Source organism: Aythya ferina (assembly GCF_964211825.1).
Source record: "Aythya ferina genome assembly, chromosome: 5".
In the NCBI taxonomy this organism is placed as follows: Eukaryota; Metazoa; Chordata; class Aves; order Anseriformes; family Anatidae; genus Aythya; species Aythya ferina.
Genome location: NC_140301.1, coordinates 40,040,044 through 40,064,564, shown reverse-complemented (window position 1 = coordinate 40,064,564; position 24,521 = coordinate 40,040,044). Strand labels below are relative to the sequence as shown.

General features: G+C 40.3%; 1 protein-coding gene across 1 annotated transcript in view; it reads left to right on the top strand.

Moving 5' to 3' along the window:
* Positions 1-20,173, top strand: part of LIN52 (lin-52 DREAM MuvB core complex component) — a 43,222-nt gene extending 23,049 nt beyond the window's left edge. Inside the window, exon 6 of the mRNA XM_084521458.1 lies at positions 17,205-20,173. Coding sequence (XP_084377584.1) covers positions 17,205-17,260 — 56 coding nt within the window. The 3' untranslated portion in view covers positions 17,261-20,173. The remainder of the gene's footprint in view (positions 1-17,204) is intronic.
* The last annotated feature ends 4,348 nt before the right edge of the window (positions 20,174-24,521 follow it).

The following is a 24,521-nucleotide window of genomic DNA, read 5'->3' as shown; positions in this document are numbered from 1 at the left end:
TAGCAGTCATGCCTGGGAAACCCTGAAGCATTCTCAGCTTCTGCTGCTAAGTTCTCTTTAGCTTATAAAGAACAAAAGTAGATATTAAATGGAAGAGAAGTATTAATGTCCATGTCAGAGATAGTAATGATAGCACTGGGAGTGCCTTGGCTTCCAGTAACCCTGAGCTGCTGCAGACATGGAAGAGGTTTTCCATCTCAGTTCCCCAGACTATCATCTGCTTCCAGATTCCAGCAGCTTGACCACCTTTTTTTTTTTTTTTTTTTTTTTGGTAAGAGATTTTGCATGGGAATATCTGTGTTCTTTCACCCAACCATGCTTCTAACAAAGAAGAAAGTGTCTATGCTTGGCTCAGCCTCATGGATTCGCTTTGATAGTGTTGGCACCAAATTGAAAATGAACAGGTACCACCCTTTAGCTAAATTGCAATAATTAATTGTGTATGCACTGTTGCTTGTCTCAGTTGAAGAAGCCAGATCTCAAACCTCCCTTCATAAAGGTAGATTACAGCATTGGGCTTACCTCTGGCCAAGTGTGTTGATCGTGGGCTGTTTCTCTTTGGGGACTTCCTGGCCTTCGTCCCCTCATGTATTTACAGTCTTGGATCCTTGAGTCATTGAAGCCCATCCTTTCTCAATCTCCAAACTCAAGGGCAGTTTGCATTAAAGCTCTTCTCAAAAGCACGGACCATGGTGACTTTATAAATGGTTTTGAATCCAGTCATATTTTAATTGGTACAGTTGCCAATTAAAGACAGATGTAGGTCAAAAAAGCCCTGATCTGTATGTGCCTCTGCCAGTCTTTGTGCTCTCACCTTTCTGCAGCATTCAGTACAACATGAGAACATCTAAGGATTTTGCAGTTCCTCTTCTGAATCTCTCTCCCTATCAACATGCAGACTAACTTTATAACCCATCTACTTTCCTTTACCTTGGCTGGCACCTTTCAGAGAAGCCCCCAGTGCCTTGACAGCTTGTTCCTCTCATTCTACTGTCATCCTTGGTCTTACTCTACCACTTGTCCTTCTGCTTGCCTCTTTTGGATTTTTTTCCTGCTCTTTTCTTCCTGCATCTAAATTAGACTGATTTTCTAGTTCAGGAGTCTTCCTTTGTGTATCCCTAGTTAAAGAGGAGAGATTCTCGCTGGTTTATTCTGCAGCATCTTCTGAAAACAGGCATGTGCCAGGAGCCTCACAAGCTTATGGCTTTCTACATATTAAGGCACTTAGTGATGCAGCATTTTAATTAAATTAACCAGAATTCGTAAATTGTAGATAGATTTTCCCAGATCATCTCACGATGAGCTTTTAGAGTGATCACACTGCTGGTGTTTAATCCATCAGATTGCCATATGGAGTGTTGAAGAGCAGAATATCTGTTTATTAACAATTGCTGGTTTTTCATGTCAGCAAGTACATTTTTTTTTTATTTGAGGGCCTGGGAATACAGTCTGTTGCTGTACCTATTATACCAATTATATGGACCTCATGCCAGACCCCATTTCATGTCTACCTCATTTATTTATTAATCCAGGTGATTCAGTAGACTGTCTAAAAGACATGATAGATGATGAGAGTCATCCCACCAGTGTCCAGAAATTCTTTGATTTCGTTACCACAAGAGGAAAGTCCCAGATGTCCTTTATAAGAAATTATTGGTATCCTTAGCATTGGAGGTTTCTGGAAACTGTTAAGACATTTAATGAAGCTTTGCAATTTGATCAACCAGAACATGTTATAATTCACAAAAGTCAAAGTTGTTCCTCATGTTAGAGGTCAGCTGACTTTTTATTCCCTCTGTATTAATAAATAGCTGGCCTCAACTTCTAGGATATTTGCTGTGTTGGTCTTCCTTAGGAATAGAAGTTCCTTGTCTCTTCAGAGTAGTGTTCTGTTCCATTTCATTGTGACAAATCAGTTTTTCTACCACTTTAGCTATGTGTTGGACTTTCTAAAAGGAAGAATATTCTTTGGGGCAAAGGAAAGAACTTCTTGTATTATGACTTTTTCAGTGTACTGCTTCCTGCAAAAAGAAATATTCACCGTTCTGGGATAGAAAATATCATGGGCCTGGTGCAGAAATATGTTTTGTACCTTAGACATCAAGTTCTTCTCATCAAGTGTAATTTAAGATAATGTCCACTGTCAGAACCTTCTCAGTTCTCAACAGTAGTAACATGTGGGCATTTTTACTCATCCAAACATCTTAACTGTTGGCTCACTTGCTTTCTTGGATAACTTGAGAGTCTGGGGAATAATAAGTGCTTATTAAGGCAACTTCAATTTTGATCTGCGTTTAGGCAGTGTATGAAGAGGAGGGAACTGTTGGTATGTGTTGATGATGATAAATGGAAAACAGCGCTTTCTAACCTTCATTAGAGTGGTCCATTGTATCCAGCAGATGGCAATGAAAATGTACCTGCTGCTCTCTCTTCTTGCAGAGCAGTGCCTTAACTAAAAATCTTAAATCCTGCAGACTGTACTCTTCCCTGTTCTCTGGTGCATAGCTGCAGATCACTTCCTAATGAGGATTTTGAGTGCCCCCTGCCTAGTGGGTAAAACAAAAGCCAACGCATCCATGGATTAACGAGAAAGGAATTTAATGCTGGCATGCTGTACCCTGCAACAAAATCTGTTTTCAGGATTTCAAAGTATTCTTTAAATGTTCAGCACTTGGGCGAGCCTTTTTAGTAGTCTTCTCTTTCCTGGCTTACATTGTTTGTCTGTCCATCTGCTTGTCTGCCAGTTAGCTTGGTATTTGTGTCATATGGGCAAATAAGCAGTGATCTTTCAATAAGCTCGGCACGAAAGGCAGTGTTAAGCACTCATCCTTTTGCCTAGTCCCGCAGTACTCGCCAGCTTGGACCTGCTGCTGGTTTGCCAGGCAGGATGCAATTTCTTCAAGGCAGCAGCAACAGCATCTGTCCTGGAGAGGGGAAGACTCCGAGGCTGTGACAATAGGGATTTGTAGGGCCTTTGCATATGGGGGGAGGAGAGACTGTGGATGCTGATGATATTTAGAGTGGGTGTCACTGCTTCTAGTTAAATCATAAGGACAGTGGGGTGTAGATGGAGTGTAATGATTCAGATGGTAACTGGCTATGGCAGCAAAGCTGAGAAGTGAGTAATCTTTCCTGTGCAAGAAGAAAACTTTGGTTCTGCTGGACTTTGTTTCCTGTATTTCTGTGTTCTTTTATCTTTATTTCTTTTTAGTAAATATGCAGTTTCATAGAACTTCTGTACAACTGTTATTTGTACGAATATGCAAGGCAAGGTGCTTTGTTACTTCTAAGCTGTAGTTGTCTCCAACAAACTATCTGCAATCCCTCTTTCGTGGTGACTATGAACACTACTGCTCTTCCGTCCCTAACTTACCCCTGTGAGCCAGGTATAATGGTTGACACTCCGGTAAGTTGGCATCCAAGCTATAATCTAAATCTTCCACACACGTGGGAAGCATACCATATAAACACCCAGGGAGCAATCTCATTTGTCTTCCACTTGTTGTACGGTCTCTGTAGAAGTCTTGATGACCGGTTGTTAATGATGTGTTGGGTTTGAGACACTGTTCTGTGTTGTCTGTCTGTATTTGTGTAGTGTCTCTTCTGAGTGCCTTAGGACAGAAATCCCTTGCTGTGTGTTTGTACACCCTGCAGCACCATAATAATAATTCAAGATGTACATCATGGTATTTTAATTTACCTGTCAAGCTAACATCCCGGCAGTTTTCTTCTTTTGATGTTGGCATTTGGTTGAACGTTTTGGCTTCTGCTGTGCTTTGGCATTCCAAGTTCTAGCAGCAGGTAAGTATGGAACAAACTCGAGTGGAGTATTCCTTGAAGGGCTTTGACAACATAAAAATGGTTTTCTGCAGGAGCATCCAAGGCTCTTTTGATGGATTGCTTAAGAAGCAGCTCTAGAAAATACCACAAAAAGGTGCACCTGATGTCTGGGACCAGTTTCAGCAGCTGTTACCTTTTAGCATCTACCTGGACTCTCCAAATTAGAAATGCAGTCACTCTGAGCTGTACAAGAAGTCATGTCTTAAGCTGAACTCCTGTTCTGGAGGCTGTTGTTTCTTTCTGTGGATCTTTATGAGATTTTTAGGCACCTTAGTCAGGAACCTTAATTTAGTTGGCATGGATCTAAGCCTTAGACCTGAACCACTCACTATTCATGGAACTAAAATGGGATTATTATGAAACAAGGAAATCCTATTCCCTTAGTCTGGGAACTTGACAGAGAAAGGTGTGTACCAGTTACTGCTGGGGGACCTAAGGGATGGAGAAGGCACGTAGCAGGAGTGAGTGTGTCAGGAATACAAACTAGGTTTCCTTTTACAGGCTAACGTCCTGTCTCCTGGAGCTTGCTGCCATTTTAGCCCAATAATTGCATCCATCAAGCAAAACTTTACCTCTAAGTAGCACGACTCTTTTGTATTTGAGGTAATGCTTTTTGACACCAAAATAATATTGTTCAGAATTACGATCAGAAGCAGAAAAGGAAGTATTTGAAGTTCAAACATGCCAACAATTAGTCACAGCCTTGCTTATTATATTGTAAAGGAAGAGAGACAGCATAGTAACATTTGCTCTCTAGACCTTCACTTTCTGTATAAGCTTCAGGCTGCTTGGAGGGCCATAAGGCTGCTAAACGCTTTGTCTTGTATGTAACTTGCAAAATCTTTTTTTCCAAGAAGTTGTAAAGTAGTTGTAATTTGCTGTCTTCATGCTACAGATCACTGCTGTTTCCCACCTCTTCCTCTGCTTGACTTCTCTCTCTTGCAGCTTCAGGTACTCCTTTGGCAGGAATAATTTCAAGATGGTGTGAAATACACCATTCGTTTCTAGAGAGCTGCTTGTGAATCAAGAGGTTTCTTCATAAGAATGTGAGGGGGGGAAAAAAGGGACCTCTGATTTTTGAAAGGTGACACGGTTGTTATTTTACATCTCTGCAATTGAGAAGATAAATTGAAAATTTGTATTGACTCCCAGCCCTGAAAAGCATGAGGGGGGTGGAATTCAGGAAAAAAGTAATGGAAGCCAGTCATATTAGAAAAGCGAAGAGGAATGCTTTTTATGCAATGAATAATTTCACGTAGAACTTTTTGCCACACTGGGATTCTTTTTAGAGCGACTGCTTAGCAGCTATTGAAAAAGAATCAGACAATTAAATGGCTAAGAAAATTTCTAGGTGTATCAAGGTAAAATATAAAATGAAGTATGAAATATCAACTGCTTCAGAACCAATTATTCCATTTGTCTTCATCATGGGGTTGTTTTTTTTTCCTGTGATGTTTCTGATACTGGGTGCAGGCAGACAGGACACCTGACCAGATAGATCACTAATTGTTCCTGTTGTATCAATTCCTGTGTTCATTTGCATTTTTGTTTGCCCACAGATGTGACACATTTGTGTTTAGGAAGAAATAAATGTCCTCTGTATTCTGTATTTTCTAGAGACTGGTCTTAGATCCTGTCTGTTGATGGGATTTTATATACAGGTTTTCAGTCAGTGATATAGGATGTACATTCAAAGCATGCTTTGAGGTGCATCTCTGGAGAGAACATTATTACTAAACCCATTTGAGGGTGTCCCCAGTGGCAGCTCCATAGAGCAGGTGGCCTGCGTGGCACGAGCACACAGGGATCCAGGAGCCTGCTTCTTATCAGAGCATATAATCTAAAAATCATTCAGCCTGTTTTTCTCTCCTGGGGAGATAACGACGATGACACAGGGCTCTTATGCTAAAAACTAATTCTTAACCTGCAGAAGACGTCATTCAACACAAATCCCAACAGAAAAGGGCTGGGTGATGGATGTTTCTGGGTAGCAGGCCAAGCTGTCGTATGCTTTTCAACAGATAGTTCTGAGGGTTGCCTCAAGATTTTCATCCCTAGTACCTGGCTTACTTGAAAAGAGAGAGCATATTAAATTAAAGAAAAAAAAAAAGCTTACAATTTCTGCCTGCCAATGTGTGTATATACAAAACTCAGAGGACAAAGCAGCTGCTTCCCTCTCAGAGACTCCTGTCTCTGGTTCTCAGGCTTCCTCCAACAATAACCAAAGCAGTGGCTGGGTGAAGGACTGATGGTTAGGAAATGGTGTTGAATGTGTAGCAGGTAGGTAATGCTTTGGAAAGAAATGAAGAAATGTAAGATTGCATGTGCATCTGCTGATAGGACCGTAGCCAGCAGTGACTGTCCACCTCTACTCAGCAGTCGTTGAGTAGAGGTGCACCTGTAATACCACATCCAGTGGTGTCCTCCACGCCCTGGCATGAGAGAGACATTGGTGAGGTGGAATGAGTTCAGTGGAAGGTTTCTTTAGTACCTTTCACCCATCAGAGCAATCGCACCAGACAGTAAATTATGGGGACGCTTCATAGCCATCACCATCTTTCTTCTGCTTTGCATTTCTGAGCTGTCTTCTGGATGGTTTCCTTTTCACTTTGCTGCAATACCCTAATTTTTGGTTTCCGGTAGTGAATGAGGAACACTAACTAGTCTGCTATGGCACTGTTAATTCAGCTTTTACAAGAAGAGAGCAATGGTAGACATGCTCTCAGACCAGTGCTATGCATGGATTGTGAATAAACATGAAGAGATTTTTGGAAGCCAAAGAGTACAGAGTGATAAGGCTAACTGGGCTGCTCTCAGTAGGTCTTCTGGAGAGAAAAAGAATGAATGGTTTGTTTGTTTTGGCTTTTTATCCCCCCCTTAGGGATGACAGTTGACTAGGATGCTTTATTTCTGAGCTTCAAGAAACTGAGGTTTCTTCTTTCTGCTGTACTCAGGAGGTATCAGCAGACCGATACCTCTGTATTTCTTTTGAGTCATGGCTTCAAGGTTTTCTTAAATCTCATGGGGACCAGAAGTGCAAGGGTGTTTATGCAGAATGTTCTTGTATTTGTTCACAGGTCTTGGGAGGGTTTGGTTTTGGCTCTATTTTTTATATCTGTGCCTTGCCTCGTTGCGTTTGAGCTCATTAACAGCTAAAATGTTTTAATTTAGCAGAGTCTGCATGTTTATCTGTTAATATCTATTCCAAGCAGCCCTGAGTGGTATTGCAATTTTTTATCAAGTCAGTCGGATTAAACTTAGTGTTATTTTCTCTGAATAACACCACTCTTTCTGTGATTTTTAACTCTTCCAAATGTGTGGTTTTTTCCCTGTATTTATTTAGATTTGACTCTAGTGGCATTTGAATGCTGTGAACACCGTAGCAGTTCTAAATCAGTGCATTTCCTGAGATGTTCTGTGACCAACTGGGAGTTGGTAAAGATGGTTTTGAATTCCCTGAATCCTCTTCTGAACTTTCAAATATTCTAAGCTCAGGGTATTGTTGCCAGGAGAAGAGGCTTGAGAGCTTGAAATGAGTCAGTAGAATAACTGAAAAACAGCTGGACTGAGGCAAACAGTGTGTATGCTGGGGAGGAAGAGGATAGGGATAAAAGAACACAATGAAGAAAATGTCTTTGATTCATGTGGAGAGAAGAATTAAGCGATGGAGGTGATTGTAGAGGTTTTCTTCTACAGCCAGAGCCCACAAACTGCGTATTGCTGCCTTTCCATAATGCTACTTGAACTAAGGTTGAGATTTTTGCCTTGGAACAATGAGATTTCAACAATTTACTTGAATTTGTTCATACAGACTTGTATTTTTAGGAGTTATAGAAATCCTCTATGTAGTTCCGTTGTGTTACATTATTTTACTAAGGGCAAAAGGAGTCTTAGTTTACTTCATATGTAAATCAAGTAAAATTGTTCAGTCATAAAAAAGCATAAACCTTCTTGTGGAGGCTATCAGTGTCGATAATTCGTTGTTGTCTCAATGGCCTCAGACATCTACATGGAAGAAGTTTCAGTAAGGAATCTGAGGATTATAAAACACTTGAAAAATGTGATCTCTTTTCCAAAGTAAAGACATATCTGGCGAAATAAATACAGACTATGGTAGTATGAGCTTCTTTCCTCCAGGTACCTCTGATCATGAAGCTTGTTGACAGAGCTTCACAGCTCAAGCCATTAAATAACCTACTGGCAGGGACTCATTTCTTCCTTTGGAGGCCAAGGAAGCCGTACTGGAAACAGGACTGCAAGCCTCCTGTGAGTGTGCCTTGTTGTGTTCTGAGTGGATTTGTTTGTCCTGACTTGCATAACCATACAGCTTGTATCCCAACATTATTAGCCAAAAGGAGTAGAGGGGCTTACATAATCACTACACGATTATTTTTCAGTAACTGTACTGTAAATATGTAATTCTCTCTACTCCTAATAACTCTTAATCCCTTTGTTCCTATTGGCTCTCGGGCTGAGATTTTTCCATGGCCTGTGTGCCCTGGCCACTGATAAGACTTGACAAAATGGTGACTTTGAAGATTCACCTGCTTTGCTCCCAGCCACTAAATGCCTGCTCCCTGCATAGGCAAGGGAGGCCACATCACAGGGCGCTGTTTTATGGGGGTTTAGACGTTGCTTCTGCCTGCATGCCTTCTGAGAAGGACCTGCTCACCTTTAAAACCATTTCATGCCTAGCTGTATGCAGGTATTCAGTGCAGGCCTCTCCACCTAGTTTTTTCATGTGTTTTATGCTCAAGAGTTCTCAAGCAAGCAGTTTTGATCTCATTTCTGCGTGTTACAAGGTAAAGAAGATTCCTTTTAGAGATACAGGGGTAGGAAACCCTAAATGATCAAGAATTCTTGGGCTTCTGCTAGGGTTGGGAGGGCATGAAGAAGTTATTTACTTTTTGGTATGAGCAGACAAAAAAAACAACGTTAGCGTGCTTCTTGTTAAAACATTCCCCTTTCTATCCTGCTGTTTGCTTCCAACATCTGTGGGTCTTTGTGGTCAAAGTTTTTCCAAGCTGTATCTGTTCTAGTGATAACTTACCCTAGTCAAGTCCCCTTCAGGTATACTTGCCACTATTTTTAACTGTGGTGTAAAATGGGCTTTCATACTGCCCTTAACACTAGAAGCCTAACTTGAATTTATTCCTTTAAGCTTTATAAAATACTTGAACATCATTTTTCTGTGTGTAATTAGCTTCATGAGTCAGCGCCTGGTCTTAGGTCTTGACATTTTTGGTGTGTGAAGTTTTTTTGTGTGTACTTGACCTTGGCTTTACTCCAGAATAAATATTTTAAGCTGTTAGTTGTGTGTTGTTTTTTTTGTCTTCGGTCTGAGACTAGGGGGCAGGCATAACCAGCACGGAGAGAAGTGAACTGTATAAACCACAATTAGAACTGCAGTGCACAGGTGTCTGAAGATCTTATACAATTGCCAAGCTATTTGTTTCTCAAATGAGAGGGGCTTTGGGAGTATATTTCGGAGAATAAAAGGAGCAGAAGGCCTTCCTTTTCAATGTTAGATTTTTGTTTGTTTCGTTTTTGAATCCTAGCTTGAATTCTTCCAGACTTATCCATTTGATATCTCTGCAGAACCAGCATAACGAATGGTTGAAAGTAATCTACTGCAGCTGGTGATGGAATTTAAAACTGCTCTCAGATAGGAATCTGCATTTAGGAATAAGAATTTCTTGCACTCTAGCTTTTCTTTGAACATCAAATTAGGTCTTGTGGTTGAAAAATCTGAACACCAACATGCAAAGAAAGATGACTTGTAATACTAAAGGAGAAGGGTTATGGGTGAGTTCTGCTGCAGATACTTGAGGATCCTTTTGGGGAAGGTAGGCATCTTGAATCTCTATGCTAGTCATATGCAGAGCATTATTGTAATGAAAAAACAGTGAAGTGAACAAATAGCTCACAGTACACGGCACTCGATGCATCGAGAGCCCCAGCGTTCACTGTATTTTGCAATTTAACGCACAATTTTTTTTTTAGTTCTGTATTTCTGTATGCTCCCCTGTGTCAGATCTGTATTCTTGGGATGTGCGGTTCCATTAAAAAATAAATAATAATCGCAGCCCCCTCTCCCCCCACGTACACTCATTTTCTATAATATGGTAATGATATCACCGTAGCAGTAATTACGGGTCATCTTCATTTCTTTCATCTCTGCTGGTTCTGATGGCTTCATTCCTTTGACGGAGAAGATTTGGCTCTGGGTGCTGTGATTATTTTGTTAAGCATTATTCGAATAGACAGGAGTGAGAGAAATTAATCAATCCAAATGCAATTAGCATCATGTTTAACCCAGTGATGGACGTCTCAAGGTGAAACAGCCAGGGGAGTTTCAGACATTATTATTCAATCCAGTGGCTCTTATCTAAATTATAATCAAGAGAGGTTTTTATTGGCTTCACAGAGAGAAGATGTAACTCTTTCCCTGCTTCGGGGGTCAAAGGGATCAGGTCTTTGGCCTCACAGGACGTTGGCTGCAGGCAGTTCCTGGAGGTGGGAGGTACTGTAGGAGTTTCATTTAAAACAGGGGTCACGCAGGACAAAATACCTGCATGTCCTGGTATTTGTGACCTGGAACACAAGTTTAGTAGCTCCATGGGCATCGTCAGGGATGTTACTGCCCCTAGCTCCAGGTATTCCCACTGCCTGGCCTTGCCCACTTGTATGTGAATGAATGCTATGTGGGGGTTTTTGTGTTCAGAGCTCTGCACATCATTGCTTGCAGCTGAGTGCAAAGGGATTGGTGCTGCCCTGCAAGGTGGGGATGTCTGATTAGGAGAATTAGGTGATTGTTTTTGCAGAGATGGAATTTTTTTTTTTTTTTTTTTTTTAGAGCAGATGCAATTTTAATGTTCATTGATACTAACAACAACATTTTTGAGGAAATCTCAATCTACATGAAACAGATCTGTTATCACCACTGTGGATAATCCTGAACGAGCTCTTGAGTTGTCTTATCAGGTATACAATAAAACACAACTATTGTGCATGGAGAGAAATGAGACCAGATGAGGGCACATTAGGATTTCATGATTCAAGAAAGCATTGGGTCTTTGACTCCAGGTTCTTAAGGCTCCAGGTAGTAATCACTGAAGTATTTCAGTGATTTAAAACTTTATCAGTCTCATCTGTTTACCACTTCTCTGTCAGAGATGACTGCTTTCATTGCACGCAGGGAGGAAAACTCCATGCTCCTCACCTGCTCTGGTTCACAGCAGCTTTTGTGCAAGCCCACCTTCTTCGGCATTTCAAAACAAGTCATGCCAAACTATGTACTGGAGCTGAAGTAAGGGTAAATTCTGCTGTCTCATCTACCCAGGGAAGGACAGTAATGTTTTGTACCAAGGGTGGTATTAATATTTTAAAATACTGCAGCAAGACTTCACAGAACTCATCTTTCAGAGCCCAAATTCTAGCACTGTCGCTGACTCCTTTAGCATACATCCGTGCATCATTTCTTACTGATGCTGTGACCCCAGCTGTAAGATGGGAATTAAATCACCAGATGTCTCAAGAATATTATGAAGCTTCATAAACTTTGCAAGTACTTTGATACTGATTATTGAAAGATGCTATGGTATCGCAAACTTATTTCACCTGGAGGTTTATGCTGAGTCTCTGTCATCTTACCTGAAAATTGTGCTTCAGGCGTTCTAGATGATTATGCTGGTATTTAGTAAAAACAGCATCACGGTTTCTGAAGCACAGGTTTGAGTAACTATACATTGCTTTTATCTTCTTTAAAGGCAATTGGCATTGCTTCTGCTAGCCACTGCTCTCCTGGGCTGGCAGTTCCAGCTCTGTGGAACTGGGCCTGGTGCAGGATTCACTGATTCATGTTTGACTGAGGCCTGCAGTTGTCAAACAGTATTTCATTTGACAATTACGTTAAAAGAGTATGAAGTTAGCAGAGTAGTTAGAGATCTTTTTGTGAAGGAAGAGGGATAATACAGTGCCAACAGGCATTTTTGGGGTCTGTTCTTCCATAAGTATGCATTGAGCCTGGGAGTCAAGACCAAGTCAGAGACAGAGATGTGAACATCTTGAGCTCTCTGATGATAGAAGTTGAGATTATGTTGGCTTGCTAATAATATTTTCCTGATTTTGGCTAATAAAGACCTCGTTTTCTTTTGGCAGTTGCTTAGTAGTAATGTCTATCTTAACATGTTCTTGCTGTTTTTAGATTGCCTTCTTGCCTTCACCCCCGGTGATTGATTTTATTTCCCTTCCAAATGCAATGGTAGTCAAGAGCAGCCCAGAGATTTGGCTTTGCCGTTGGCTTTCGCAAGTCCTGTCGAGCAAGCCTCCCACAAACTCCTGGCAGAATCCTCTATGGCTTTTTGTACATCCTACCTACTAAGAAAAAGAATTGTTGTCTTATCCTCATGTTGTGTTAAAGGACGAAAGTAGTAATTGCCTGAAGCATTATTCACTTGTGATGGAAGGGCTAAACCAGAGAAGTATTTTGCTGTCTCTCAGCAATTCACGTTCTTTTCCCTGAACTGGTAATTTCCACTGGTGGCTCTTCACAAATAAAACCCTGCTAGTTTTGTTGGCTCTGTAGTGCTAAGACACAGCAGTTTGAGTGCATGATTGGCACTTTAGGGGAATCCTTCTGTGTTGAAAAACAAGTTATTTCGTTACCCTAAGCACAATTGTAGGGATTGAACAGGAGGAATATTTCAACTGAAAAGCTAATGAAGTATGTCAGTGCCCAAAGAATGTAGCATTCAGTGTGATCCTACAAAGCATTTTACAGCTAAAACCATTTTCTGTTTGTAGGGTATTAATTGCATTTCCATATTTTCAGTAGCAAGGCATTTAGATACTAACATGGCTACATTTTCAGGTCAGAGGAGGAGCACAGTCAAATTTGCTCAAGTTGTAAATTGTGGGGAGAGGCAGAAAAGTGTCTTTGGCAGGGTGACTTCATTTTAAAGCATCCATGATTTGAAGATGCTCGCAGGCTTTGTTTTGAGATTTTTAGGATAAGCCCAGAAACAGTAAGCAGTGGAAGGGATCACAATCATGATAAATGTAAGATACAGTTTGTAACACATCTTTTGTGTAGACTTTGTCACCAGGTCTACACTTTTATTTGAACGTGTTAAGAACATGTGTACGTGTGTGTTTGTGTTGCTTAGGGATTCTCCTCATCAAAAGTTGCTTATATAAGTGAAAGTCACTATTTTTGTTGCTGGCTTTATAGCAGTAAATCCTTCCATTATTTCTTGGCTATCTGGACCTTATGACACAGTTTGTCTTGTGCTGTCATATGTATGAGAAGGCTTTTTATGGGGAGCAATCAGCCTGGACCCCAATCTCCAGGACAGTGTTTTTTCTAATTAAATTGTCACTGGAAGGAGTATCTGGAACAGCAGTTTTCATTTTCTATCAAGGAAAAAAAAAACATTGAGTCCTTGTCATTTGATTAAAAGTTACTTAACCTTTAAATTGCTACAGATGTAAAGATAACTCTGAGTTTCCAATGTAATCGCCTCCAAGTTAAAATCAGGAAAATCTTCGTGTAATGAAACCCATATGTCATAGTGAAAGGATGCAAAGCACTGGCAGAGTGGGCTGCTCTCGCAGGAGATCTGCACCCAATCTTGTTAACCAGGACTGCTTTTGGTAATCCCTCATCTCCTCACTTGTAGGAAATCAATCTGTACTACTGAATCTTTCAACCAGCAACCACAAAATTTACTGCAAAGAAGCAGCTTGGGGACAGTTGTAGTAGAAAAGGAGCCCCAGGCAACAAGACTAAATGCAGGATTGAGGGATTGAAGTTCTAAAGAGGAGATTATATTAAACCTTATTCTGCTCCCCTATCAAGTAAAAATCTCTCCTTCTCCGTTCAGCCTCAGTCCTCCCTGTCCGGTACCTGTTCTTGAGATCTCCCAGGCAGCAAATTGACTTCATACTGCAACATTTTCTGTTAATGATAACAGCCCGATACCATTTTCCAGTACAATTCTCTTTCAGAGAGTCTGTCCAGCACTCAACTTCCATTGGAACCAGTGCTGATAACGTCTTAAGGTGTTTTTTTTTTTCTATGGTCTTCAGTACCCTCTTCTTCCTCCATAACACGTGAGATTAATTTGTATCCAAGCTATTGTGATCGTATCCATTGTTGATTTCCTATTGTCGTAGATGCACAGCCAAGGCGAGGCTGTAAATCGTCCCCTGCCATGGAGATTCATGTTTCTGTGCCGTGCTGCACAGCCTCTGTAGTGTCTGTTCGCTGGGACAAGGAAACCTGTGCTCAAGCCCTCTCTTCACTACAAGTCCGTAGTTTAAGCAACCATTTTAAGGAAAAATCCCCAAGGTTGTCTCTACAGTTTTGTCCAACCTTTTAATTAAAAAAAATCCACCTCTGTCTACCATACAATGGGCTTCTGCAGGTCCCTTGGGGTAGTTGTTTAACACAGGTCTTGCTGTCTCTCTTGGATTGTGATCGTATTTAGAACGTGGGCAATGGTTTATTCCTTCACAAGCTCTTCCTTCACTCCAGCAAGCTCCAAAAGGCCCAGTTGGAAATGATATTGCCATTTTTGAAGATTAATTTCTCAGAAGCGACGCTGAGTAGAGGAGTCAGTTTAGTATTGGAGGCTTTTCAGTGCAAAACCCAAGCTGAAGGCATACCCCAGTGCAGATCAGAGAAGAACAAAGGGGAAGGAGTAGCCAAGACGTTTGAACGCAGCACCGTGTAATGTGTATTTGGCCTGTGTTTACCAGGAATACATTGAGCTGGGGTTCCTGGGCAGACAAGAGAAGCAGCTGAAGCAGGGAAAACAAGATTGTTAATGTTTGTGGAAACTTGCCCTTAGTTTGGCTGGGATTTGTTTGTGGTACGAGGATGTTATTTCCTGGCCATTTTCATACATATACAAAGACGTAAGGTCCTTTCTTTCAGCTTGGCATCATATCTTTAAAAATAAAGCCCTGTTGCGAGCCTGAGTATGTGAGGAGAAGAGGAATACAGAATAGCAGAAGGCTGTCTCCTGCTCCTAATGGGATTTTGTAGCAGCATGTGCGAGTTTGTTTTAGAAGTCAGAAATGAACAGATGTTGGTATAAATTACCTCTGTGTCTGATGTCTTGCAAATTAAAAGCGCGGTTGGCATCACTAAACAATTTCACCAGGTTGGGGGGGGAAGCGGGCGGTGATTATTGTAGCAGGTCGGTAAGAATCTTTAAGCTGCGGCAGAACAGGATAGCAAGGATAAAGGAATGAAGAATAAAATGAGAGGTCTGTGAATTAATCAGAAATGTTAACATCTCCGATGACAAGTGAACAGGAGGGCACGTGCTCTTGGAGCAACCCCCAACCCACAGTAATTTCGCTCAGCGCACAGAAGGAGTCTATGCTCTCTGCCTGATTTATAGGGTGCAGCCTCTTTGGGGGAACGGAATTGTCATGCATTCGTATATCTCCTATATGGGACTTGCGCTCAGAAAAACTTTCCACTCTATCAGCTGTAGGTGGGTTTGGTGATTTTTCCGTAACAGCGTTTTAAAACCCTGCGCTGTCACCGGTGCAAGGCAGGGAGGTGTCGAGGAACCGGTGGCGAAAACCTGTTCCTAGCTGAAATGTTGAGAAACCCGGATTTTTATTTAATCATTTTATTCGTGCATTAAAATTTAGTTCTTGATAAAATAGCAGTCCACTCCCTGCCCTTCCGCAACACCTTCTACCAATGTGTCGTGTTAGCAGGACTGAGAACTGGAAGCTGTCTTGCAGATGGGGAAGTAGAGGAACAAATGAGTAAATGATGTTTGTGGCAGCTCACCCTGAATCAGAAGCAGAGTTGGGAATGGATCCCAGATGACATAACTCACAGCTGGAGGCATGAACCAAGGGAATAATGAGGTGATCTGCTTGAATCTGCAGGCAGCCTGAAGCAGTAGCTGCCTGTGGGGCACGTTCCCAGCAGGGCTGTGGGCTTTGCAGCCTGTGAATATCGATGTGTGCTGGGCACTTCCTAACACTAATTGTTTTACAGCGTTATTGTCCGTGATGACCACACCTCATGCTACAATTTTGGGTGGTCAAGTTAGAATGTAATAACAGACCAGGCTTCAAGGCACAATTTCTAACCTTTATATGTAGAATAACAAAATGCCTTTACCTGATGGTATTAGAGTATCTTAAGCTAAACACTTATTATTACATTTATTTCCATTCAGACAGATAGCGAGTAATGTCAAAAGAAAACCTAACATCAGCAACAAACCCACCTCTAGTTTTTTATGCTAATTGTCATTGCTGTTGTTCCTCTCAGTAGAGAGGTCAGGAATTGAATGAATAAAACAGAAAATTAATTCCTGTCTCCGCCTTTCAGAGTCTCTCTAGGCTAGGTGTGGGAAACATGCATGCTTTCATCAATCCTGTGAATAAAAACCTCCAGGTTTTGATGGCTGTCGGTCCTGCACAAAGCTCACACCTTTATGTAAAAGAAATGAAGGGAAGCTCCAGTGGGAAAATTGTCTCTCTCGAGGATTCGGTCACTAATCGTGCTGTCTTTAATGCATTGTGTTGTATTGTGAGACAAAGATAGTGTTTGGGCTGCTCTGCCAGCTTGTGAGCTTATGGGCTCACAAGTCAGAAATGTCTCATGCAGAAAAGTGGCTGTGTAAACCCTGCTGTAATACAGCTACCAGAGATTGATGGTGCCAAGAGAGAGAGAGACATATAAACCTTGCCTTGCTGTATTAAACATCGAAGGAATGACAATGCAGAGAGAGCGAGAAGACCAAAGCTCTATAAACTTTACTTTATTACACCATCCATAGATGAACTGCGTTGAAGGAATATAAACCCCATTATATTACAGTATCCAGGGACTGACAGTGCTGAGAGAAAATGCTGTCTAATTTCTGTTGAAGATCATAGCACCCAGGGACCAATAATCCTGAAATGGAGAAAGAGAGAGTTCCATAATCTCTGACGGATTATAACATCCAGGAACAATTGCTCTGAGACGGAGTGATGGAGATCTGGATTATACCATTCAGAGAAGGATAGTACAGAGACAGAAAAGGGATGCTGCAAGAGCATAATGCAGTAGGAATAGAAAGAAGAGATTGTATGTAATGAAACACAGGAATTATTGCTGGGTTTAGAAGATTCTAGGTCTTGTCGGCATTTCTAGATTGTCAGGAATTCAAGCTGGAATGCAGATTTATTTACTTAAATAAAAAGTCATTACTATTTGTATAAATACAAATTAAATGAATTTCTTACCCTCTGGTTAAATACTGCAAATTATACAATTCTGTTTGGATTTCTTGACTGCTTTTCAATATTAATCTTTTTTTTTTCCTCCCTTGTGATTTCAGCTAGAGAAATGACTCGAGGAAAATTCCTGAACATCCTAGAGAAGCCCAAAAAGTAGCTGCAGCATCTGGAGTTGGGACAAAAAAAAAAAAAAAAATACCCCAACTGGATCCTTCTACATACTGCGGATCCAGATGGACCCCAGAACTTCTAAAGAGAAGTACAAAGCTCTTGCTCCAGACCTTCAGAAGCTAACACCTCTTGATTCCACAGCTCATCTCTCTGCGGGGGAGACGCACAGGTCACAAGGACTGCGATTGATTGCATTGGAATTCAGACTTCATCCAACCTCAAGATACCCAACAGGAGGATTCGACCCTGGCGTACGATGGCAAAGTGAACAGCCGTGGTGTCCTTATTCCATTGTTCTCAGTGGCAGCACCTCTTTGAAGTACCCAACAGCTCTTTGACACAGGCCAGTGTGCATCGTGGTGCATTGGCCTTCTTGTGTCTCTTGTCTTATGTGCATTGCTTTCCTACGTGCAATTTCTGTGCTGAATGACTTGAGCAGAGTTTGGGGTGTAGATTGATAGCATTGGTTCTGCAGGATCAGATGCTTTTAGTTATGTAGGCCAGTGTAGTCTGTGCATTAGATTCCAGTTGCTCACTGCCTTCAGAGAAACATGCCTGGTACTCTTAGGAAGGATCTTTAGTACATTGGTCCATGCGTTTCACGTGGCTTGTATCAAGTGTCGTGTGTACCAGGAGCTGCATCTCGGTGCTAAATGGTTTTCTAGTGAAATCTAAACTGACAGACTGCAGAGAGTAAGAAGTGTTACTGTACCATGAAGGAAAATGTCCCTCAAGAAACTTGAGCCTATACAGGAAGAAGCAGCTTTGTCAGTACCCCTGCAATTCTCAGTGTGTTTCTTAGAAAGCCAGAAACTGAGGGAAGTTAAGAAGTTGAAAGGCAGTAATGTTTTTGGTACTCCAGGAAGGGACAACTGGCGTGTTAACCCCATTGCGAGGATATTCTGCTCAAATGGAGTCTTCACACTTCTGAAAGTAATCTTTCTTGGTATTTTCATTACTTAGAAAACAGCAATCTCAAAACTTGCTTCACCTGCAAAAATAATATTTTAAAGAGAATTTTCTGTGACCCGGTCTCTTTCAGCACGTTATCTTGGACTTTATTTGTCCTATAGTTTAATGTATTTTCCTTCTGTTAATGCACTTCTGCATGTTCATTCGTGAGAAGTGGTAAAGAGCATGCTGAGATTTTATTTTATTTAAGAGAATAACTTTTTTCATTTCAAACTGTTTCCTTTTCCTAGGAAACTGCATTTTAAGCATTAAAAAATATGTTCCTCTTTCTAGGGTAAGACATAATATTGAAACGTTGGATAAAGAGCAGTTTTTTCCCCATTTAGAAATGTTATTTTTAGCACACAGGCTTTTCAAAATCTGACATTTCCCAGACAGTAGTCACATGTGAGAGGAGAAATGACTTGGAAATAGTACTTGTGCCTCATCATTAACAGAATGTCCTTAGAGCATTGCAAATTTCTGTCTTTGCAGAGAGAGGAGACTGTTTTCAGGTGCATGTGCAATAAAGAGGGGGAGATTTTTAATCAAATAGACTACTCTGAATTTTTACTGAGATGATTGTGGCCATTTGCTTTGCAGTCTGTGGCCTTGGTGATTATCAGCGAGAGAGAGACTCATTTTTGGACAGCTCCTGTTAACTATTTTTAAGCAGTTAAATTCCAAATCCCAGAAGACCGTACAGGAATACTGAATATTTAGGTGTGTCAGGAGTGTGATTTTAAACTTATTGGATTTATTTCTATACTTCTATTTATGCAGGGCTCAGCTTAACAGGACCTCCATCCCTTGAGAACATGAGAGATAAGTTGAATGTGAAGAGAACCTAAAAGTGCTAATTCAGAGACAGAGGAAAACTGTTGATGCAAACCAATGTTGATGTAGCTTTAAGTATTAAATTACGCATTTTGAATGCAATTTTAAGCTTGTATACTATATATAATATATATACACACACATATAAAATAATAGGATACTTGGTCTGTATCACTAATACGAGTTCATTTTATAGAGGTTTGATGATCCAACACATTAAGAAATTGAGATCTGAAAGGAGGAGGAATATGAGAGAAGATAACAAAGCTTGGCATGGAAGTATATGTATATTTTCTAATATGTTCAGCAAAGAACTTCAAACTTTTAGTTTTTGGTAACGTATACATATTTTAAAAGGAAACAAACAGAAAAGCCTTTACCATGCAGTAGTTATCCTCTATAGGGCAGCAAACAATATATGCTTTAGAATTGGTATTTATTGGCTTGGTACTTGTCATCTGTTAAGAAGAGTCAGTGCTGTATTTTTTTATTGGTAATATTTATATGTATTTTTGTGTGTTAGCTGGAGAATTGTAATCTGTCTGTTACTGCTCTGTGGTCTGATAGTAAACAAATGCAAAGCTCAAAGAGTAGTCTGGGTTTCCAGAAGAGCCCCCTGAGATGCAGAATCTGTTGCTTAGTCACCTAGGCAATACTCTTCTATAGGCTCTTCTTCACTGTTAAGATGTATAATAAGGAAAACATTGCTTATCACCACCTCAGTTTTCAGCCTGTGAATGTTTCATCCCCATCAGTAAATGAATAGATGGCAATATCCAAATGGCACTAAAGATTTTCATGCATATTGACCTCTTCCATTTTTTTCTTCAGTGATGTCCTTCCCAACATCACTGTAGTCTCTGTCTGTACAAAAAAATCTGGGTGACTTTCTAGTGCTGATAAACTTTAAATATTTTGAAATGACAACAAAAGGTTTTGATAAATGATGTGAATGAAGAGTATAATAAGATCAAAATTTGGTAATAATATTTGAGCTCATGCATTGCTTTATAAAGTGTTTTTGTGTATTGGTATGTTAAATGTTGTTGTCAGGCTCTTGGAAATAAACCCAATGTTTTTAGTTCCTATTAAATGTCAGTTTTGTATTAAATGCTTAGTTGTAAAGGCTGTTCAGTTTTGGAGTACCAAATGCTTTGTTTTTTAATCCAACTGAGAATAAATTCTCGTCCTATTAATCATTATCAGAATAAAAGTCTAATTGCACTGGCAATGGAAGAGGGCGATACTCCATTCAACTTAGTGCTTTGCCATTGCAAAATTAACAGTTCTGGAACAATCCTACAACCCAGTTTCTCGGTTTTACTTCATGTTTCCCTGATCAAGTCACCTAAAAATAACAGATTCTTAAAAACTGACTAATCCAATGCAGAGATAACATTTGAACGTTATTCTCTTTTTGTCTTATTTTTGTTATATAAAAAAGTAACATGCTATTACAAGGCAAATCACAAGCCTGTCTTACTTGTAATGTTCCATCTGATTATAAATGGTTGTAGACACATCGGGAAGGATATAAACAAAGGGCTTACAGACAGATTTTGCTTTAGGTTAGCTTCTCCAGCAACCTGTTTTAGAGACTTGCTGAGCTAGTAGTTGAATCTGGTATGCAGTAGGCCCTACCCTCATCCATTTGTCTTAGTCCTAATTTGTTTGTACTTCTGGCCTCTAAAATGCCCTGAGAGTGAATTCCATAATTCAGTTATACAAGTCAATTGTTTTAATGTTATTGTTAGTTTTAAACCTGCTTATTTGCTAACCCCATTTTGAACCTTTCATTTCTTCTATTGTCAGAAGCAGGTGTGTTGTTTGTTTTTGTTTTTCTCCTGTCTGTGCACTATTCATGGTTTTTCATCTGTTATGCTTTTGTTCTGTGGTTATTTTAGTCATCCTCCAATTGTCTGTCTTCTGTTACAACTGTTCTGAGATGCCTTAATAAAAACTGCAGCGTGTTCAGTGGGGGCATACTGTGGAGGGGTATAAGTCGTAATTACAGCTTGTATTTTGTTCCTCCACTCTTTTCTCCCACATCATCATGAGCTAAATCCTGTTTTGTGTATCTCTAAGAACAGGATCATCACTGAGATTTGCAGTCTGTGCGTGCAGCTGATCTCATCTACTTCATCTTCACCCACAGTAACTTGTCTTAGGTAAACAACACTTTTTTTTCCAATCATGATGACAGTTGTGCCAAACGTTTTGTGTTAAGGAAGTGATACTAGGTAATTCCATCATCAACCTCTGTGATATGTAACAAATAAATTATATCTATGTATGGTCTAAAAGCCTGGTCTCTTAGCCTATCACAAATTCAGTGGCATTGCGTAAGTATTTTTATAATACTTCTAAACTAATATTAACTTCTAGACATCCATGATCAAAAGAAAAGGCAACTTGCAGATTGTAGCTACAGGAAATACACCAACTAATGGTTCCTCTTAAAGATGAGCCCCTGGCACCACAGAGAATCCAAAAAGAGAAATACATCTAGTCTCTGTGTGAGCTATCTGCTTATGGCACACAAATTATATAATATGAAAAAATAGTCCTCACTCTCCTTATTCCTTAGTGTTGTGTACCCATTTCATTCACTATTCTGTATTGACACTTTTTAAAAAGTCATTCAATAATCAGTCTATACTGGAAAAAGATAATTCATTGAAAAAAAAATTCTCAGAATGTCCTGTCTGCATCTTCCAAATTGCTGTTGGACAGAAACTTCCCATGGCCCCAAAAAAATGAACGGAATGGATGGCATTAGAATAACAAATGCAAATTCTGTAAATATATTTCTATAGTCAATGCAGTAAAAACATCCCACAGCAAAAATACCGAAATGAGTGGTTCCTACGTGCACATCCCAGCCTATACATCAGCCAGTGTGCCAAATACTTCCGAAGATACTGTATGTATGATGCCAAGTGTTATCTATCTGAGGAAACATACTTGGAAATAAAAATAAAATGTGTGAGATTATATGAGTTTTCTCAAATTTTACTAAAAGTCTTTCTTGATTTTCCCTAGGACTATTGTGGCTACAGCTAATTAAAAAATAATAATAAATTAAGTTTGTCTTCCTTATTTTTGCCTGGTCTTTCAGAGAACTGCCTGTAAGGAAGGTCTCTTTCCTGCAAGAGAACAGCTCACACGGAGCCCAGTGCTTCTGTACATCTGTATTTTTACACATTTTATCATCTCATTACCCACTCTGTTTTTCTGGATCATTGACAAAGATGCTGACTAGTGCAGGCCCCATAACAGTCCTTGTGGGACAAGCTGCCAACCTCCCTATTTTATGAAAATAGACCATTTATTCTTGCTGCTCATTTCCTATTTTTAATCTCTTATTGGTCTACAGGAGGACATTGGCTGTTATTTCATGACAGCTTAGTTTCTTCAAGAACCAGAAAGCAGCTTTAGTGAAATCCAAAATAATATCATGAAGTTTATATGCTTTATCCATTTGCTTGTTAATGTCTTGTAAGATACACAACAGATGTGTGAAAAAATATCCTCTACTATATGTTTACTTTTCCCCCTTATATACCGTGTATCCTTACATCTATTCTACTTAGACATCCACAGCTCCTACCAGTTTGCACAGTCTGATGCTAAGGGTTAGTGGTCTGTAGTTTGAGCAGGAGCCCTTTGTAAGGGTTTTTGCCAGTTTTGTCACCTGCCATTCCCCTGATGCTCAATTTAAAGTAGAGGTATTACATTTTATGGTTCTTAAGGTTATGTATCACATTTAGTATTTCAGCAATTTTATACCCAGAGCTTTTCAGCATCCATCTGCTGGCCTCACTGACTCTTGTGGCGTCTCACACAACTGGAAGTGAGTTTTCATGCTTTTTGAATGCTTCAGTGTTTCAAATTGATGCTGCAAAAGATGCATGTTTTAGTTGCTTTTAGTTTCTTTTAGGAAAACACGAAATGCAAAATCATGAAGTGAAATGTGGACAGTCATTTGAAGTCCACATGAAGAAGATATATAAAAGCTTAAGTAGCCAGAGAAGTATGGCCTGATCCAAGCGTAATCCGCATTCTACATAGAATATGGGCAATTTTGCCATGTTTAGATTGTGCTAGATTTTCAGCATGGAGGAATCTCTTCACGTTTTGACTCCCATCGTCTGCTGAAACTGCTGGTTTTTAGACTTGACCTTTTCCACCATGTCCCTTTGAGCAGGATGACTGACTCCTGGCAGTTGATGCGTGCACAGAATAGGCGTTGTCTTGTTGGGTTTGTGTGGTTGACCTCTGGCCTGCCTGCTGATTCCTATAATACAGATCAGTGACCAGTGAAGCCAGAACGCTCCCTGCCTGTCTGTTACAGACACCTCAGTGTGGAACAGAAAAGAGGAAGAGGGGTGAGCTTGAAAGCGCTTACTTAATTGCTAGTAGAAAAAATGGGTAATAAGAATGACCTTGCCCCTTATTTATTGACCAGATCTTGGGAGGGACAAAGTACTTGACTTGATTCTGTATCACTTGAAAGGCTCTCTCTATGACCAATAGCTGATGAGTAGGTGTAATAATATGGGGTAATTAAATTTTGTGCTTCCAGGCATGTGGATGCCAGGGAGGATTCCCCTCCAAAAAGATACCTGCGCATCTAACAACTTTCCTTGTAACCACAGAATTGTAAAGCCAGTTCTGAAGCATCAGAAATTTGCCATTTGACATCTTCCACTTACCTTAATAACCCCAAATGCAGCAGGTTATGTACAGAAAGTCAGTAGGAAGGCTTGTAAGATAAATAAGAATGAGGTACAGGAGATCAGCAGAGTGACACAAGTGGGCATCAATGCTCAGCTGTCTGATTCTGTGGCCCTTGTATTGTTTTCCTCACTCTTTCTTAAACTTTTATTAGTTATTGCTAATTTTCACTGATTTACTTAAACATATGTATATTGATTATCCTAAATTGCCTTCTAAGGTAGTCACCTGTGCCTTCCTCTTCGACTCTGCATGTATTAGTTTTCCCCCTGCCTTTCCACCCACCAGGGAGGGTTTTTCTTCCCGGCATAGTCCACCTAAGCCAAATAGCACAATATAAAACTGAGGGATCGGTCCTTCTGTCCCTCAGTTCAGGCCTTGTTGGCTTGATTTGCAGGAGTGATCAGTTTGTAACCAGCAGCGCTGAAGGCAAAGGGATCTCCAGGCTCTGAATATCTTTACTAGAACTGGTTGGACTGTTAGACTCAAAGTGGGCTTGTCGTCAAAAACTATCATTGGATTCTGGACAAAATGCTTTGCTGAAATATATTTGGTTGATGACAGTTTCTGAAGAAGGGGTTGGGCTGGAAGTCAGAGGGAGTGTGTGTCCTCCCTTTACCTTGTTCAGGGAGTTTGAGCTGCAGTCTCCCACCCACCTCCCAACTTGGGGAAGTTCGCATCTGGGGGCCATCTTCAGAAACCCGTCCCGTGAGACTCTGCAC